We start from the raw sequence: 18,965 nt of genomic DNA on the forward strand, positions 1-18,965 counted from the left end.
CCTCGCTCCTCATTATGTATCATACGAATCCCAGAAATTCGTGCTCTATGCCCCCTCCCGATGACCGTCTAGTCTAGCATGCCCATCTATACCGTGTATGTGGTGATTGGAGCCCCCCCCCCCCCCTTTGCCGATGGTATCGTTGAAGCAAATCCGCGTAATAGCAACAACAAAAATAACGCCATTCCGCATGCATCAAATGTACAGAAGCAAGAAAAACGAAGAGAAGATCAAAACCAGGATACGCGAAATTCCTCCCAACAATCGTCATCATCTTCTGCGTCAAAGGGGAGGAGGGCCATGCATCCTGCACATAAAGCAGGCAATACACTCAGACCAGCCTCTCCATGAGGTTGAGGCGCACCTTGTTGTTGACCACGCCGCCGACGCCAAAGGCCGGCATGATCCTGCACATCCTCGCCGCCGTGCTGATGGCGGTGTTCTTGCCCACGATCACGAGCCTCTCTCGCCAGCTAGGCCCCCTCTCGCGCTCCGTCCACGGCCGGTTGTACAGGTCCAGGCCGAGGAGGTGCAGCGGCGTGGTGATGAACTGCATCAGGGCGGGGGCGGCGAACTGGGCCGCCGTCGCGCCCGACACCAGCGACTGGACGCCGGGCGCCATGTGCTGCGACAGCCAGGGCCCCAGGATGGGAGGCACGTTGAAGCTGGCAAACACCGTCAGGCAGTCGCGGGCCGTGAAGAGCGCGTAGCTGGGCAGCGGGACGGGGCGCGCGGCCGCGGCGGCCTGGCCAAAGATCTTCATGTACGCCTGGTCCTTGAACATGGTGAAGCCGACGTTGGCGGCCGACGAGGCGGCGAACTTGGCCGTGCCCGAGGTGACGTGCGTGGCGGGCCTGTTGCGCAGCGTCGACTCGGCCGTGTCCAGCGTGTTGGCCGTCAGGTAGGTGCCGCCGTAGACCATGATGATGAGCGCGATGGGCTTGGAGAAGAGGAGCCGGTGCGGTCGGAAGAGGAGCGTCTTGAACGAGTTGGCCAGGGACTGGCCGACTGTCGCGCGGCCGGAGGCGTTCTCCATGATCGATCTGTTTGGGCGAGAGAAGGTCCTGTTAGTCATGGAACCCAAGTGCGGTATATCTGGGAGACAAAGGGGCGAGAGTTTAAGCCTACCGGTCAATGATGGAGATGACGGGAGCAATGATGGCTCCCGCCGAAGCTGCACTGACAAGGTCAGTTGCGAGCCTGCCTCCGAGGTTCTTGGTGTTCCATTTCCGCTGAGGTTTGACGGCTGCGTCGAGCTTGGGCTTCGGCGCAGGCAGCTGAGGTGTGCCGCTCATCTTGAGCTCCGGGAGAGGTTTTACTGCGAGGATATCGCCAGTGGGCTCCTTCATCGTGCCCCCTGAGCGTGTCGGAGGGGAATTGAGACCACGAGAGGAGCTCACTCTGCGTTGAATGCGCTCCAAACAGCGTACACCGATGCCGGGAACGGCGGTGCAGGAGTGACGGATTGATAAGGAAGTTGACGATCCGATCACCGGTGTTTCTGCATTGCAACCAGAGAAAACCGGTCTACTGCACTTTAATGGCCTTCAATGACCAAGACTCTATTCACTACCGCGACGAAGTGAATTGGTCCATCCCCGGTGCTGTTCGCGCGTCCGAGAAAAAAAAAGGGAAAAGCTGCCAAAGCTGGGGAAGCACAAAAAGTGAAATTTCCAGCCCAGTCATCGTGCAGGCATTTCAACTTATACCGAAATCGGAGGCGCCAGCCCTGGAGCTCCCGCGATACGCAGTGGTGCCATTCCTCAGCACTAGGCCCGCTAAAACCGGGGGGCCATGCGCGCCCAGCAGATTGCTCCGTGGGCGGGTGGACCGCCTGTTCCTTGCGACGTGGGGACGCTGTACGGGGGGTCTCGCAACTTCGGCCCCGGAGACAGTCCGACCATCGGGGCATTCACTTCGTCAGGACGACGATATGGTGAATGGCGGACACAAAGACTAGCTGTGTCCGCCTTTGTCGGCGCTGCCATCCTGCGGCATAACCTCCGACCAAATTGGTGAGAGCCATTGTCCGAAGCCTGGGATAGCACGTCACTCCCAGATCTTACAATCCGAACAATGATGCTTCGGAGGCATGATCATCCATAAAGAGGTATTGTCTTCTTCGCATTGGGCCGCCTCTTTCCTTGTTCCAGTATGAGTCATAACCAAAGGCAAGTTACACCTGCATAGAATATACCGCCAAGGAGTGGCCAACGACATGCCAATGGCTGCCATTATACGCCAAGAATGAGAGAGTTGAGTATATGTCTTGGCATACGTTTGAAGCTCGTGAACATTTCCTCGAAGAGACAGCCAGTGATGTCTTTGAAACGACAGGTTGAGTGGCCACAAAGATTCACTCATCAGCCTCTGCTCTTTCTCGTTCGTAAATGGGAAGGCTCATGCTTCATAATGGAGAGCTTGCACCAGCTTTAAACATCCGCCGGAAGGGTCGAAAGACCAAGTATGATGTCTCTCACCTTTACGGTGAAGAGCAACCGACCACGGAGCAGCAGGAAGCAAGGTCTCGACCAAAGGCTGGGCAGTAGCAGCCTGCTCTGTGACGTACAAGCCAGTTGAAGTCTCTCTGCAAACATCTTGCACTTTGTCCCCAACGCTCCTCGACCTTGGCTTACAGGATCAATTCCGTTGTTCTCGAACCACATCAAGTTGGATATCCCACAGTTTGGATGCCTCTCCTTGCATAGAAATCTTCAGGCCGACCCTCTCTACATAGTCCCAACCACGCAACTCCGCCATGAGTCCCTTCTTCAGTTCAAAGAGGCCCGATATCGATCGGCAGAAACAGGCCTGCATTGCCACAAAAGCCATGACAAATGCACCAGCATTGATACCAACCCAAGCAACTGCCGAGAAGCTAGTCAGGACCGGAGAGCCTGGAGTAGCCGTCATCGAGTATGACGACCTTGGTGAGCGGCCCCCCCTCGTGTGCTGTTGTTTTCTTCATCTGGCACCGTGCAGCTCTGACCCTGGCGCGAAGTCGTCGTGTACAAGTGCGCCCCCGGCGTGATCGACCCGCCGTACATCATCGTCCGGAACCGCGAGGACGACGAGTTTGTCATGGTGGAGGACGAATCCTACCCAAAGGCGTTTCCGTCGAACAAAGGAGCATGTCATGATTGATGCGGCACGAGATTGCTTGGGGCGTGGACACCTACCTATGACCTTATGGAACAGAATTTGACGGCGGAAGTTGGGTGATGCTGGGCAGTTACGACAGAACCATATCAGGATATCGAGGGTGTAATATTGATAGTGGCACGAGCTGGCCGACGGGTTAATGTACTTTATGTGTTTCATTAAAGCTCAGCAAGGCTATCGTGAGGATGCGACTAGCTTGTCCTGTTCTCCTTCATCCCCGCTCTCCTCCTCTTCCTCGTCATCTTCCTCATCCTCTTCTGATTCCTCCTCCTCGTCCTCGTCATCCTCCTCTTCCTCACTGCTCTCTTCCTCCTCCTCCGTCTCACCACTCTCGTTCTCTTCGTCGCCGTCGTCTCCCTCAGCAAGCCAGTCATCGAGCGTCTTGCCTCCCACCTTCTCGCCCAGCCCGTTCGTCCTCCCCGGCTTGGCCTGAACGGCGCTGTCGAGGCTCTCAGCCGCCGGGACAGCTCTCCTGACGCCGTATTCGGCAGTGGGAATGTCGCTTGCCCTCAGCGACGGGTCCGGCTCATGGCCTGCTTCCACCCACTCCGGCAGCGGTTCGTAGCCGCGCAGACCATGGACGCCGCCTCCGCCGGCGAGGACAAGGGCCGCGGACCCCAAGGTGAATCCCTTTCTCGTCTCGGAGGGACTCGGCGCCTGCGGTGCCGGCTTCGGTGCCAACAACATCAGCGTTGCCAGCTGCGGGACGTTCAGCAGCGCTTTGTAGAGGCGTGCCCGGTCACGCAGGTCGTATGAAGTGTCGTATCTGACCAAGAGGAGCACGTAATCCCATAGCCGCACGACTGGGTGATCTGTATCAAGAGGCGGCGGCTGTGTTGCTTGTTCACTATCACCCTCCTTGGCAATCTCTGCCTGTCTATTGAGGTGGTGCAGGTATACCTTGGCACCGAGCAGGACGATCTGGTGCTTCGCAACCTCGGACTCGCTGGCAAAGTCCTTGAGCAGAATCCGGAGCACATCGGCGGCGATGTTGTCCTCCCCATTCAAGCCCGAAAACTCGCCCACGAGCCAGATGATTGTGGCCCTCGCTTGCGCATCTGTCGCAGAGTCCAGGTTCTTGGCTAGCCTGATGACGGTGGCGGTGTGAGCCGTGGGTTCTTGCTGGATCAGTTGCCTGATGACCGTCAGGCTCTCTGCGGCGAGTGTCCCATCCAGGCTCGATATCTGCGAGAGGAGGAGGCGTAGGCACCGAGCTGACGCCGAAGGGTCTGCCTGCGCGCACCTTCCGATAGCTCGCACGGCCTCGCGCACCAGTGTCTTGTCTGAGCCTTGCGAAAAGTGCTCGAGCTCGTTGAGGATCAGAGACTTGACGTGGGGCGGGCTGTGGGGAAAGATGAGTGTGAGGAGCTCGAGCTTCAACTCCCACACCGGAGGTGAATCCGTGGCCCGGATGAGGAAATGCGAGGCATACTTGACAAACTCTGCCGGCCTCGGTAGACATATGGAAACGATGTTATACAGGGCAATCTGCTGCGTGTCCTGGGGCCCTCGGAGAAGAGCTATGAGAGGACCGATCGCCAGCTTGATGTAGTCTGCCGTGCCCAGATTCGCATAACACCTCGTGACTGCTACCACCACAGCCGAGTTGCGGCTTTGTAGTAGAGGCTTGATGCTGCTCAGGAAAAGCTCCAGGTCCGGGTCCAGGACTACCACCTGCTCGCCTTCGTTCTCCTGCCTTTCGCCTTCCCCGTAGAATTCTTGCAGGTCTGCCGGGGCGTCTTGATTCCTGAGAGTCCTCGTCCTCCGCGGGAAACATTTCCTTGCGTATACGGTCAACATCCTGAGCGTCGCTAGTTGACTCCATTCGTCCATGTCCACAATCTTCTTGACCAGGCCGCGGTAATGCTTGTGAATCAGGTCTATCCTTTCGGGGCAGATTTCGAGGAATGCCATCACGGCCGCTCCAGCAACATAGTACTGCTTGTCGCCAAGAAGAGTCGTAAGATAATCGAGCAGCTGGGGCAGCTGACTAGGGTCGAGGCGGTAGCATTTGGGTATCGCCAGGGCAGCAGCTCGGCGCACATACGGGCTCATATCGCCAGCGCCCTTCTTGATGGCGAGGGAGACAATCTGGCTGATGACGGGAACCCGGATGCCGGACATTGTACGCAGTGCCAGAGCCCGCACCTGTGGGTTGGTGTCGGAGAGGGACTTCTGGATCGTGTTGATCGACAGCAGCGCCAGGTCGGGTTCCTGCTCGGCATGGTGCAACAGGTATATATACACGAGCTTCTTGATTTCGAGGTTTGCAGAGGCGACGTTCTTGACGACGGACGAGAAGAAGGGGAGCGTCTTTTGCGAGCGGTACATCATCTACGGACACCAGCGGTCAGTGGGGGAGGGAAGGATGCAAGGTGGCGGCATGCGAACCGAGATGACCCTCCGCAATCCGTCCAAGACTTCCCTCTCATTGCGGCTGTCGAGGAGCTTCTTCACCTGTGTCCGGTCGAGGGGCCTGGAGGTGGAGCTCCGGAAGCTTCGTGCTGCTGACGAGGCATCGAGAGTCAGGTCCCGAGCTGTGATGCGCAAGACAGTCAGCTGTGTCCACAGAATTGTTCGTTCTACTCAAGGGTAGGCTTACCACTCTCCAGAAATGTCGATAGTCGTGATATCGTCTCCATCTTGTGACAGTGGTCTAGAATGAGGGCGGCTCTAGCCTCGTGTGGCCGCAACCTCTGATGTGGTGGTAGTAGCCAGTAGCTTGATTAGCGACCACTCTCCAGTGACGCGATGAGGTGTTGGCGGGGTTAGAGAGCTTGGACCATCCGCAAGCTTCCTTGGCTCTCCGGAGCGGGCCTCGGCGGACCACCGACGGGACAAAACCAGCGGAAGAATGCTGTAGTTTCGTGTACTCGACACAGCTGACAATGGTTTTCTTCATCTGAAATTGAAGAAGAATTGTGAGAGCGGCGCAGACTAAAAATTCAAGACGAGATATCTCAGGGAGACGATTTCTCCCGACTCGACATCGATGCTGCTCAACACAACGAATCGCTGCTTTCATGCAATCCCAGAATACAGATGAACGCGATGCGGACAGGAGATCAAGGATAGTTCTATCTGATTAAGGGCTATAAGTGGCCTCACTTGTAATGGCGTCACGACCGGTCTTCCTCCCACCGGCCCGGCCGTCAGAGCTACTCTCATACATCATCAGCAGAGAGTCCTTCCCCACCACACTCATCATATGCTCGCCGAAAGCAGAGTTCCTCGCATCCCTGATCTCAGATGCTCGCCCTCAGCAAGAACAAGAGGACCATGAACGCGGGCAGGAGAATGCCGAACAGCTGGACCAGCAAGCAGCAGCAAGCCCGCAGCAACCTCCAGAAGCCGCTCAGCAACTCCTCCAGGCTCCCTTGTCCCAGGTCGCGATAGCTCGCCACATCCGCATGGTGTTCATCCCCACGGTCTCCCACCTGCGCGCCTTCCTGTCCGTCTTCGCGCCCGCCGACTCAAAGGTACCGCCGCCGCCGGCGCAGACAGACGTCCAGGGAGAGGCATCGCGGCCGCGGGGACAATCGCCCCTGCTGCTCGTCTACGGTTTCCTGGAGCTGCACCGGCACACGAGCGAGTGGAGCGCCCAGGGCCTCGGCCACACTGCCGCCGGGCTGGTCGAGGCCGCGAGACTGCACTCCTTCCAGCCGGTCATTGTCGAGCCAAAGACCGAAGGGAGTCTGGCCTCGGACACGGTCCTGGGCGAACAGGTGCCGCTCCTAAGCGGCACGACATTGCGAATAGGCCCCGATGTCGAAGGCGGAGGCTGGAGCGGGCGGACAGTAGAGGCGAAGCGTGTGCTGGGCCGCTGGTTTCGTTTTGAGGACAGGCAATGGGCCAAGGATCAAGATAAAGCCTCAAACGATGTAGAGTGAATTGTTGTGATTCACGAACATCAGCACGATGTGCCTCTCAAAACGCATTACACATATACAAGTGACAAAATCCAAGAATACCCCGAATCATGCTGTCTGCAAGCGCAGTCCGAAACGCCGTCCCATGGTATCTTCCTCTCATAACCAAGCATTACGACGTAACAAAATCAAGTGGAAAAAACCCTCCGGCAGCCATATCATATTGTCTGCTCCATCTCGGTGATGTACAGTTTGATGTGGGCTTCGAGCTTCAGGTATTCATCGTGGGCATTGTGGACTTCGTTCTCAATCTTCTCTTTGAGATCGAGCATCTATAGGTCCTGTCAGCGTCGCAGTCATGCAATTCAATTGCAGTTCCTCTTACCTTGCGCTCCGTCTGCTCTATCCTGACACGCCTCTTCTCAATGTCTTGGCCTTTCTCTGTCCGCTCCTCGGTGATTCTTCGATGGATAGCTCTGAGCTCTTCCATCTTCTCCTTGGCTTCCTTGGCCTTGGCAGCACTCTGTTCTCGTAGCTTCTCTGTTCGCTCATTCCACTTGGCCAGTTGCTTCTGCAGCATCAGCTCCGCACGCTCCACTTCCTTGACATCAGCACCTCGCTCGGTAAGTGCGTCGCGCTGCTTGGTCTTCTTCGCATTCTCCTCCTCCTCCTTGGACAGCTCCGACGCAATCTCGTCCAGGAGCTTGATGCACGAAGCGACATCCGTCGACACCACGGCGAATGAGTCTGCTGAAGTCTGCAAAGCGCGGGACCGCCTCTCCAGGGAGTCTATGTGAAGCTTGTCGTTGTTGAGGGTGTTGGAGAGGTCAGTAAGGTTGGCCTGGAGGGATGTCGGGCTCTGCAGCACGTATGGCTTGAGCTTGTTGCTTTCTTGCTTGAGAGCAATCTTGGCCGCAGTCTTGTCCTCAAGTCGTTGCGCGAGGTCGCCCTTCTTCGCCTTGGCCTCCTCCAACCGCGCCGCAACTTTCTCCTGGTTTCTGCGCAGGTCAAGAAGCTGCTTTTTCAGTTCTTCGTTCCGGCTCGTCTTCTCTTGCACCAGGGCCTGCATTGCCTGTCGGTTGCTCTGCATCTCGTCTAGCCGTGCTTCCAGGTCCTGGTTTTCGCCGTACAGGCTGTCGATACGCGACTTGGTCGCCTCGGCCTTGTTGAAATGCTCGTCGATCACACTGGTTTGGCTCTCTCGGAATCGCACAAAGTTGATGAGGTTGCTAAAAATCTTGACGAGGCGATCATGCGTCGGGCGGTAGAGGTCGGCGAAGCTGAAGTCGTTGATCTTGCACACGAGCAGCAGCTGGCGCAGCGTGGCGAAGAAACCCATGAGGTTGCGCGCGTCGGCCGGCATCAGGTTCTCGGAGTACTCGCCGCAGATCTCTTCGGAAGCGGCGCGCATTGCGGGCTGCACAGACTCGCGCGTCGCGTTGAGGAGGACCTCGGCGAACCACTCGAAAATCATCTGGACCTGTACCGGGTTGGGCTTTTGGAGGTCCGCGATGGTGAAGGATATGCCGATGTCGTTGATGCAGTCGACGATCTCCTTGTCCTGCAGGCGCATGAACGAGTCTTCTTCCTCCTTCTTGCGCGCATTGCGCGACGACTGCTGCCCCGGGGGGATGATTGACATGCGCGGGTTGAACGACATGTTGACTGGCCGATGCCGAGTCTATGATCAAATGCTGTTTATTCCACGAACAGGCCTGTGTCGGTCGAAGAAAGAAGCATGCGCTCTCGCATTTGGCGACTGAATTAATTATTTCGGCGCAATTAGGTGGTGGTGGTGGTGGTCATGCGCGTGCGCGTGTGTTGCCCAACATCGCAATGGATAGCAGGCCGTTGCCTGGGTGACCAAAGATGGCGGTTGTCACGTGATGGTCATGAGCGCTCACTTCTTTGCCGAGACGGGCGAGCCATCATGATGAGACAAGATGTCTGATTCTTCCCCAAAGATCAAAATTTGCAAAAAGCATTCCATTTATCTTTCAATATGATCCATCATTCTCCATTAGATATGCAAGTACGGTGGCTTGTGTTGGCGTCGATGCGCAAAGCCCAGGTTCTGCCCTCCCAAGCCCGGCACATGAAGAGAGTAGCCCGAACAAGCTTTACATCCACGCCTCGGCCGTTCGGATTATCAAGGAATGGCGTGTCTGGAGGCGATACACAAGACAGTATTCGAAGTTGGAAGTCGGCCGCTATCTTTACGAATCAACCCGGGCCGTCATGGCCTCATACAACTAATGCAGTCCAATGCACAAACATCCACGCGACTCAAAGACAGACGTTTTGGTTCAAACACTCGATAATTTTAGCGAATGCCCAGGTCTGTGTTTTAGAAGCCCCAGCCCGAAGTAATGGAAAGGGCCGCCCCTTTGCCCAAGGCCCCCTTTCCTTCTCGTTAGGCGAAGTTGGTCTGGCCATGACTCGTGGCTCCCGGCGTGGGAGTGTTTCAGGACAGCTCTTAAGCTCTTGCAAGACTGAATGGCCTCGTGGGGCTACCACACGAGGGACCCCGCAAGTCCCATTTTGCCAACGACCACCTGCACAGCTGTTGTCGTCAGTTTGCCACAGAAGGAGGGGGAGGACAAGAAGGGTCAGGGTCCTTGCATGACGCTGTTGAACGCTGCGCAAGCCTGGAAAGCAGTGCGGCCGTACCCAGGGACGGGAGAGATAATCACAGATCCCTGTGGTTAAGAGCTGTTGATAATGGTGATGATTCCGTCCCGAGGGATGGCAAAATAGGGTGGGAAAGGCCTGTTCCCTGCCTTTATCATCTTACTTGTATGACTTGCGTCCAGTCCCTCAGTAAGCTTGAGACTTAGGCTCTATCCACGGATAGTAGTTTGGGTCCCATAGGCTGGGCCACCGGAGCATCTTGTGAGGATCGACGGCAAACACCGTCACCACTGAAAGTGCTCGGACAAGCCGAGCTGGATGGCGGCTCTGTAGGAGAAAGGCTGTGCTATTTTCCTATTTTCTGACAGTCTACAGCTTCTCGTGCCATTGAGTAGAGAGGCTCAAGCAATGAAACCAAACGTCAGGAATGTCGATCATGGACGAACTGGCACGATGACGCCACGTTCTTGCGAGACATCGATTACGGGCAAATTCCCGATCAGCCACAAACCACTGCGTGCAGAGCTGTAAGGCTTAAAGCTCCGGGGGTGTTGCGAGCCAGGAATGCCAGGCCGTTGGCGATTCCAGTGCGATCGGCAACTGCCAGGCGGTTTCCCACACATGACATCCAATCAAGGCCTTCTTCTAGAGCTTTTCTTGGTGGCGGCGGACTGCACCTCCGTCACTGGCGTCTAGCTACTAATTTGATGTCTATAATGATCACGATCATTCTTTGTCCAGAGCAACTGGCTAGCGAAGTTGTTAGGTAGGTACCACTTGAAAAGGGTAAAGCAATAGGTCGACGTCACATTTCGCGCCTGGAGCACCAGAAGCAGGACCTTGGGGGTCTGGCCAGAAAACAACCCTGGCAGTCTATCTTGCAAGTCACTTACTGGGACTGAATCTGTGGCGGTGATAAGATTTCAATTCGTCTTTCAATGCCATCACACGTGTCATACTCGCAGGGGCTCGTTGGAATGCACGACTGTTGGAGATCCTGGCCCTGCATAGCGAACACTGAAACTGTTTGCTGTCTGCACGGCGGGAGAAGCCATCCCCCCGCTGCTCGAAATTTGCAGCTCCTACCAGAGCGTCTCGACAGATAAAACTACAAGTACAAGTACGTGATGAATGTTCAATCTGCCATCCAGAGTCGTATCAATGCCCCGTTGCAGGGGTGTAATGGACTTGGTGAGCCTAAAATGGCTCGCCATGACGCCAACACGCACAGGCGGACAGGGGGAAACGGGCGAATGTCTGCGTCGCAGGTCCCCCATCGCCTTGGAGCAGGACCATGACATAATTGTCGTCCCTCTTCCACGTCCCAGATCTTCATAGTAACATTCGCCTGCCTCATTGAGTTGTAATAGCGCCCCAGCCACACACCGTTGAACTGGGAGCTTTGTCTCCGAGATCATTCAACTCTGAGGAGAACAATTCTCGTTGAACAGGCATTCCGGGCTCCTCGATGAATGCATAACGACAAAGACGGGTGCCAAAAACCCCTCGTCTTCGGTTGGCTGCTCCGATACGATGTGCTCCAGTTATTCATGTCATGGCCGCCAAGGATCGTAACGGCGGGGCCGAAATGCCACTGCAGGCAGGAGGAGCACATCGGACAGCTCGACAGGCCACCGGGAACAGGCACGTACCTGACTTTGTACGTGTACGTACGTATTGTACCTTGCGTACAATACAAGTACGTACATACCAATGTTCAGTGGGCCTCCGCGGACGGAAAGCTGCATCGGATGAGATTGGGGGTACCTGAAGTCGATAAACAGACTCTCGTCGTCTCAGGCGCTGTGGATCTGGGGATATGGGCAGTGAGAAACGGTAAATGGAGGGGCTGGTACCTGCTCCTGTCAAGCTGGAGGCTCTTGGTAGTGGAGCGTCATTCTTGATAGGTATCAAGGCCATTCTTCAGCTTGGTTCTCCTGCGTCTAGTGCCGCCTTGCGTAGTGTTGTACTCCGTAGTGTTTGAGCAGATGGAGTGAGTTTGTAGTGGCGGTGACGAGGCTTGCATCCGCTTTGGAGTCTCAAGTCTAGACTCTTCCTCCAAGGTTTCAACATCTCGGATGCAAGCGAAAGAGCAACACGATCAGGACATTGTCAGGTGTTTTCCTCTTAACGAAGGATTTCACGCCGCTTGAAATTCACCTGAACCAACTGCCTACTTAGTACTTAGCATTAACGCTGGGGCGGATAGAAATACAATTTCCAATAGCGCAAACGATCTCACTCTCCAGTCTGGTCTGGGATCTAAGTTCAGTCTTGAGCATGCTTTCGAGTTTCTTCAGCATCTAGAGGCACTCCCTTGGCCTGCCACCTCGAATAACGCTCCCTTGCAACAAATAATCAGTTGTGGCGGCCATTCTTCCCCAAGGGAGGGGCGTACCAGGCCGTGTGAGCACTGCAGTGCCGTTCTACGGTTCTCATCGAGGAAAGGAGGCATGGGAAGCTCAGGGACGAGATCGGTAGATGGACGGGCTCGTGGGAGATGCCCGCACCGCCCACTCACACCACTTCATCTGGTTTCTCTTGCTTGTACTTCTCTGCGCGCGCCCAAGAGATCCGTCCATGGACAGCTACCGCCAGGCTAGCCCAGTGGGCACCCGCAATCTCGAGGTCGCACTCTGGGTGGACAGGGGCTGGAAGAGCTTGAGGTACCTGTGTCGATCCCTAACCAAGGGAGCATCGGCCCAGCCCATTAGTGCCCCTAGCCCGGGTGGGGTGGTGTGCGGTGCGTGTGGTCCAGTCCGCTGGCTGCTCGTCCGGGAACCTTGCTTTGTTTGATCCAGTCAAATCCAATCTCAATGTGGATGCGGATGCGGATGCGGACGAGGACGAGGAGATGTGGGTGTGTGTCTCCTTGGTCTCTTGGTGTCCTTGGTGTCCATCCACCCCCCGGTCCTCCCTGACGTTTTCTGCCTCTGCCCTCGCCATCTGTGGTCTAACCCACAAGGAGCGCTTCTTGGGTCATCCGGTCCACCCTCGATGTTGCGCTAATGGCCCTGCAGACAGCGAACGGCAGCAGGGAAGGAAAGTGTCGTGCGTTCCATGTCCGCAACGCTGGTCTGGGGGGTTATTCGAGTGCCCATCTTCAAATACGTAACGGCTCCCAGCCAACACGGACCACGAAGCCCGCCACCAAGCCAAACCCAACTCTCTTTATCAAACTATCCCCCGCCCCCGAATCTGACGGACAGACTGGACTCTACTTGCACAGTCATCTGCTGTGCCCAGCCTGTCGTCAAATCGCTGCGTTGCTGCGCCGTGTAACTCGTCTCGGCAAAGCAGGCAAAACCCGAACGGTTCAGCAGGTCATTAAAACCCACATTCCCCTGCCTCGCGCCGGCGCGTTCTGCAGTACGCGGCCTCTCGCCTGGATCCATTCCACACAGAGATTCTGGAGCCTTTTAATGGGCACAGTCAGCGGCGAATGTCCGCGGCCACCCACAGGGACCAGAGCCAGCAGCAGCCTTTTCAAGGCCGCCTGATCCACCACCCGTTGTCGATCAACCTACCTTGCTCATTAGAATACCCGACCGACATCTATTACCGAGCCCCCCCAGCTCTACAGCTTCAATCGCCACTCTGCCCTACCTGCTTTCCTTTTAACACACACTCAGTCGCACAAGGACATTTGTAGTCGCTACGGAGGACTTGAACCCAATTCAACTGTGCAAGTGAAAGTGGCCTCCTCATCACTGCCAATAGCACTGTCTCGTCTCGACGCCCGACCATTCAGCGATTCGACCCAATGCACGGCGCCCCGACCAGTTGAACGACCCGACTTTCTCACGCCGTTGACCTGAGAAGCACCTTCATGATGAGACCAGCTTTTTCTGCGCAGACCGACACAATCTCTTCGCCTGCGTGGTCAACCACCTCGACACAATTAACCTAGGCCCGGACACCCGGTTCTAAACCCATCCACGAGCGGGCTGGCCAAGACCGACCTATCACACATCATGGCACTTTGGCTTTTCCGGCGAAAGAGCCGCAGGAAACGCTCCCATACCGGCATGGAGCCCACCGATAAGGCCGTGGGCCCGGCACCGAGAAGCTTCACTGCCCCCAACGGCGTCCCTCCCTCGGCGGTTGATCGGAAGCAGAGTGTGCGGAGGGAGCGAAGCCAAGCCAAGAAGCTGCATCGACGAGCGCGCACATACAGCTTCGAGGAGGGCCGCCGCGACTCCATCTATATCAACGCAAGGAAATCCCGTCCAGGAAAGCACGATCCGGTGCCGGCCTTACCGCCACACCTGAAGACGGACCCGACAACTTCGGCGAGCCATTACACCGAGACAGATGGCAGCACGGCCGATGCGTTGGCGGACCTGGACAGGATTCCCACCCTTCACGCTACGAAGCGCGACGGTCAGCATCTCATGCCGCGCAAGAGCAGCAAGAGGCGCAAGAATGCGCACGACCGAGAAAGGGAGGCGGAACTCAAAGCACTAAGCAATTTTGTTCCCGTCCGTCCCGCGACAGATGCCTGGACGGCGGGAAGACCAATGAAGAAGGACACGAGGCGGGTGCGGACCGGATTGGGTTTAGGGATCGGTGGTAGTGCCCGATGGGACAACCCCTCTAGCGATGTCTCACTCCCTATCGCCGAATCACTTCACTCTACCCTATCATCCGACTCGGAGCAGTTTTCCTACAAGGTGTCTGCTCTCGATGCCCTCGCGCCCAAGCCGACGTTGCGATACGCCATCAACCCCCGGTATGCCCATCCCAATGGTGCAGCTCCGCCCCAGCGAATACCCTCACAGAGGAGGAGATTGACCGAGAAGGGTGCAATCCCCGAATCTACACTGCGTGCACATAAGCGCATCGATGATTTGGCGGACGACCTGAGCGCAAGCGACCTGCGAGAATTGATGGAGCGGGACCAGCGCCGGAGGGAGAGGCAACACCAGAAAGAGCAGGATAGGATCGAGCGGAGGCTTGCGAGGCGGGCAGAGAAAGAGAGGTTGGCTGCCGAAAATGGCAGTCAAGCACCTCAGAATCTGGAACGTGGTGTGCTGGGCCGTGAAGCCGTTGGTCTTGGAATAGACACCACCTCTGCGGTGGTGACATCTTCCAAGAGACGGCTGTCGGATGGCGATGACCAGACCGGCGAGGCTCCTCGCAGCGAAGAAAAGCCTGGGGACCAACTACCAGACCCTCTCGAGACTTTCCATCGGACGACGAGCATCCCCCTCGATCCTGAGCCATCCTCTCGTGAGGTTCAACAGCCTACGCCGCCACCTGCCGTAGTCAACGTTAGGAGGAGCTTCCTGAGGACACAGAAGTCAGCGTCCAAGTCTTCGTTCTCGGAACAGGAGAAGCTGTCCCTTAATGAGGACCCCCGACGGGGCTCCGAGAGCAGTCCGGCCAGAGGTGCCATCTCTTGGTCGTCCATCTTCAAATGGGGCAACAAGAACAAGCGTCACTCTGGGCCTTCGTCTTTCTCAAACACGTCGAGAGACTCCATGGCGACGCAACCTCCGGTGGCGCCTTCTGCCGGGGCCAACACGCATGCGCGGGCCGTAAGCAGCGGTGTCCCCAAGCGGACCGGCTCAAGGTTCCGCGAAGATCTTCCCGATTTCTTGATGTCACCTCCAGACTCGCGCGTCCAGTCGCCCGAGACGGAACCGGTACCTCCAGCCATCATGGAGCAGGAATCTCCACGGATGCACGACGCTGCCAGTCCTGCTTTGATGACGCCCCAAGACACTCGTGTCAAGGGTCCGTCGGTGCAAGAAGATCCGAGCCCGTCGCATCAGAACGCAGTCGACCCTTCACCTGAGCCACAGTCATTATCCCTCGCCTCGATCGACTCGGAGGCGTCTTGGCTCTCTGGCCGTGTGGGCAGTCGCCGACAGTCGTCACAGATGGCTCGTCACCGCGACAGCGTGCCCCAGTCTATGCGCACCTACGGCTCCAACGAGGCGTCGGACAAGACCGCGGGCTCGCAGGAGCACGAATCGCCAGGAGAAGACGCCGCCGGGATCGCAGACGACGAGTACATGAACCGCGTTGCTCGCCATTCCGGGAACCGGCTCTCCGTCGGCGAAGCTCGCCCGTCGAGCGACGAGGAGGACGATCCCCGCTGGGGCGCCGTGGGCGGGCAAGTCCCCACGGTCGTCCACGCGCACAAGGCGAACCGCATCAAGAGCCGCGAGGGCCTGCTGCACACGTACGGCGAGGAAGACGAGAGCGACTCGCCGGGCTCGCCGAACGTCGACAGTCCCGTCAGCCCCACCAGCCCTACCAGCGACCTGAAGGAGGAGGGGCCCGGCGTGCAGCGAGCGACCAGTGTCAACCTCGGCAAGGGTCATGCGCGGCACATCAGCGCCGGGAGTGCGAAGCTGCTCGAGATCACGCCGCGCTCGTCGGTAGATGTCAAGAGGCGAAGCTGGGAGACGAGGCAGGGAGGGCAATGATCTAATCTATGAGCAGGAGTGACAGCAAGCAAGCACGACGGCACGACTGGAGACACGACGAACAGACATCCGATTACTTCGCTACGCTCGTTTATCGATTTCCTTATATTCTTTCATCATCCATACCGACCACCATTCACTCGTTCACGGCTTATTTTCCTTTCGATATCTTAACCAGCAAAACATTGACAAACAGGAAAAAAAAAAACTTGAAACTTTCAAAAAGCAACAACTCTCGGATTCTTTCGTCTGTCCTGACCGGTCGACTCTTGCTTGTTGTCACCTCCACGGTTATTGCTGGCTCGAAGGCTATTCGAGCTGCCTCTGGCTTTCGTTCTGTGCTTTAGAAGGGACATGGCCATTTTCATGATCAGTAGGGCATGTTGGGTTCTTCTTCACCATACTTGATGGCGAGCGGTGTCCCCTCCATGGGCACACACGCATATTTTTTCTTTTCTTTTCGGTATACTGTGATACCCCTGAGGCGTTGGATTAGTCTTCTGGCAGGCCGATGAGATTCAGAGAGACAAGGCGCCCCTTGGTACGCATTGGTGCAACGGGGCAGGTAGCGCCCAATACTGGATTGCAACAACAAAACACATTTCTCGGATTAGAATCATTCCCTTTGCTGCCACGGAGGATCGCAGATGGTCGGGACTCGTATGTGGCTGTATTTTGATACCAAATACCACGGAAACTACTCTTTTGCTCTTTCAAGATGAATGGTGTTTCTCTATTTCAGTAGTATCTCGTGTGTTGTGTGTTGCTCATCCATTCGTATTCGTAGGCATATCACTTGAAGTGGGCGCGTTGCATCTGAGATGCTTCAGGCTTCCTCTGGCATCTGACAAATGTCGCCAACGTACGGATTGACTTGTGCCAGGAAAGGAGCTACGCCGCTATTAATAGCAGGTCGTTGATAAGGAAAGACTCGTCAACCGTGCCGAGAATGACCTGCTTGGGATGCTCGCTGCGCCTGAGGATATTGATTATTCCAAATCTTTGGGATCAATATGGCAATGGGCCGACTTGGCCCTGGCAGCAGTCGCTCAGCATTTCTAAGCCAGGGCCAGATCAGATGGTGCTTGCTGTTACAGGCCCGCGGCCTTCACTCGGAGAATGGAGACCTACCTCAGTGCGCCCCTGCTTTGATTACCTCAACAAGCAGACGCCGAAGCCGTAACCCCCCCTCCACTAGCTCGGGTCGCGTCATCGAACCAGAGCGACATGGAGTGAACCTGTCCAGACACTAGAGAAATGCCTGCACCGAGAGGTACCTGTGCTGTACCTGCTGTCCAAGCTGAGTTAAGCAGCTGCGAGTCACAGGCTGAAGACTGCAATCCTTTTTGTCATTCTTTGGCAGGAGCTTGCTGCGTAAACACCACCGATTGCCGCCGCATTGATTACTTGCAGTTCCATTGCGCCTGCCTGCATTTTAGCTTGTATTTAATCCGGTCCGCCCCTCCCCATTCCGCGCATCTGATCCGCCCCTCGCGAGGAGAAAAAGAGAATGTCGTCAACAACATCGAGACTCTTCAGACCTTTCCAGACAGCTTTTCGATACCGAGCCACTCCTATCACCACCTCTGCATTCAGAAAACCCTTTGCATCCAGGCAATTCCACGCTACCAGAGCCAACATGACTGTCCACAACGTTGAGAAGTAAGTCTTGCCATCTCGTTCCGCCCCTCACTGCCCTGCCCGTTCAGTGTTTCTGCCATGTCGATTTGGCATATGCATCTCCAAAGCAGAGCTGCCTGTGTCACCACCGCCATCACCGCCGTGCCCGGCAGCTCTACCCGTATCGCCCGCGATGATGGCAGAGTAAGGGCGCATTCGCCTTTGCAATGCCCATATTCCGCAGGTGCCAGCAAGACAGAGACAACCAAGCATCATCTTGCCTCGACTTCAAACAATCCCACAAACTCGGCGTGCATTTGCTAACTCTCACTCCGCGACACAGCGTCCAGCAGTTCAAGGACATCCTCAAGGCCAACCCTGTTGTCCTTGTCGACTTCTTCGCCACGTGGTGCGCTCCCTGCAAGGCCATCGCCCCCAAGCTCGCCGAGTAAGTCGTCCTCCTTTTAGCAATGCGATCTTCCCTCCCCTCCAGCATCCCTTGTGATGGCAAAGGCAAAGCGCTAAACTCTCCTGCCTCCAACAGGTGGTCCAACCAGTTCCCCAACATCTACTACGTCAAGGTCGACGTCGACGCCATCCCCGACCTGGCCCAGGAGTACGGCGTCCGCGCCATGCCCACCTTCATGCTCTTCAAGAACGGCGAGAAGGACGCCGACCTGATGGGTGCCATGCCTGGTCCTCTGCAGAAGCTCATCACCGACAACCACCCTGCTGAGGCAGCCACCTCGGCTTGAACTCGGGATGGATGACGGAAGTAGTTTTGGGAGGGAGGATTGTACGATTCAAGTTCTCGTTGCAGGATCCGTCTCCGCAATGGCAGGAACTGGACAAAAAGCACCAGTTTCTTACTGGACTGAATGATGAAGCTGGGGAGCTCTTGCCTGAATGGATGGACCCCAACTAGCTTATAGACAGCATCAACAAAACAAAGCATTCTTGATCAGTTTGCCCCTCGTTTCTGATTTGTTTGTCAAGGCCCGGATGTGTCTCTTTCTTGGCTCGATTCCAGACTCGGATTCACATGCGTACCGGTCTTTGATGCTGAGATCGCTGGTTGACGTACAGAAGTCGCGTGGGTGAAGAGTTGGTGTATATCATGAACCATGCACTCGCACTGTGGGAGAGACCGCTGGTTTCCGTCTTTCTAGATGGCCATGTCTGATGATGGAGAGAGTCCTCGACGACTGAGGCGATGTAAGTAAAACCGTATCCTAGATCTCAGCTC

At 56.3% G+C, this 18,965-nt stretch overlaps 7 protein-coding genes across 7 annotated transcripts; 4 read left to right on the forward strand and 3 right to left on the reverse strand.

Moving 5' to 3' along the window:
* Positions 1–331: 331 nt before the first annotated feature.
* E0L32_000520 (uncharacterized protein) lies at positions 332–1,349 on the reverse strand (the record flags this gene model as incomplete). Its single annotated transcript, XM_031139703.1, has 2 exons — positions 332–1,064; positions 1,129–1,349. The coding sequence occupies 2 exons, from the start codon at positions 1,347–1,349 to the stop codon at positions 332–334; spliced, it is 954 nt and encodes a 317-aa protein (XP_030995837.1).
* A 1,409-nt stretch (positions 1,350–2,758) lies between these two features.
* On the forward strand, positions 2,759–3,144 carry E0L32_000521 (uncharacterized protein; the record flags this gene model as incomplete). Its single annotated transcript, XM_031139714.1, has 2 exons — positions 2,759–2,930; positions 3,002–3,144. 2 exons carry the CDS (start codon positions 2,759–2,761, stop codon positions 3,142–3,144), a joined length of 315 nt encoding a protein of 104 aa, XP_030995838.1.
* A 192-nt stretch (positions 3,145–3,336) lies between these two features.
* Positions 3,337–5,804, reverse strand: E0L32_000522 (uncharacterized protein; the record flags this gene model as incomplete). The annotated part of the gene is made up of 3 exons (XM_031139725.1): positions 3,337–5,496; positions 5,554–5,699; positions 5,765–5,804. The coding sequence occupies 3 exons, from the start codon at positions 5,802–5,804 to the stop codon at positions 3,337–3,339; spliced, it is 2,346 nt and encodes a 781-aa protein (XP_030995839.1).
* A 471-nt stretch (positions 5,805–6,275) lies between these two features.
* On the forward strand, positions 6,276–7,052 carry E0L32_000523 (uncharacterized protein; the record flags this gene model as incomplete). Its single annotated transcript, XM_031139736.1, has 1 exon — positions 6,276–7,052. One exon carries the CDS (start codon positions 6,276–6,278, stop codon positions 7,050–7,052), a length of 777 nt encoding a protein of 258 aa, XP_030995840.1.
* A 197-nt stretch (positions 7,053–7,249) lies between these two features.
* E0L32_000524 (uncharacterized protein) lies at positions 7,250–8,691 on the reverse strand (the record flags this gene model as incomplete). The annotated part of the gene is made up of 2 exons (XM_031139747.1): positions 7,250–7,363; positions 7,417–8,691. 2 exons carry the CDS (start codon positions 8,689–8,691, stop codon positions 7,250–7,252), a joined length of 1,389 nt encoding a protein of 462 aa, XP_030995841.1.
* Positions 8,692–13,690: 4,999 nt separating this feature from the next.
* E0L32_000525 (uncharacterized protein) lies at positions 13,691–16,099 on the forward strand (the record flags this gene model as incomplete). The annotated part of the gene is made up of 1 exon (XM_031139758.1): positions 13,691–16,099. The coding sequence occupies one exon, from the start codon at positions 13,691–13,693 to the stop codon at positions 16,097–16,099; it is 2,409 nt and encodes an 802-aa protein (XP_030995842.1).
* Positions 16,100–17,738: 1,639 nt separating this feature from the next.
* E0L32_000526 (uncharacterized protein) lies at positions 17,739–18,474 on the forward strand (the record flags this gene model as incomplete). The annotated part of the gene is made up of 4 exons (XM_031139769.1): positions 17,739–17,761; positions 17,809–17,923; positions 17,971–18,167; positions 18,264–18,474. 4 exons carry the CDS (start codon positions 17,739–17,741, stop codon positions 18,472–18,474), a joined length of 546 nt encoding a protein of 181 aa, XP_030995843.1.
* Between the last annotated feature and the right edge of the window lie 491 nt (positions 18,475–18,965).

The sequence above is a fragment of the Thyridium curvatum genome (assembly GCF_004353045.1).
Source record: "Thyridium curvatum strain D216 chromosome Unknown NODE_2_length_892811_cov_85.036431, whole genome shotgun sequence".
Lineage (NCBI taxonomy): Eukaryota > Fungi > Ascomycota > Sordariomycetes > Thyridiales > Thyridiaceae > Thyridium > Thyridium curvatum.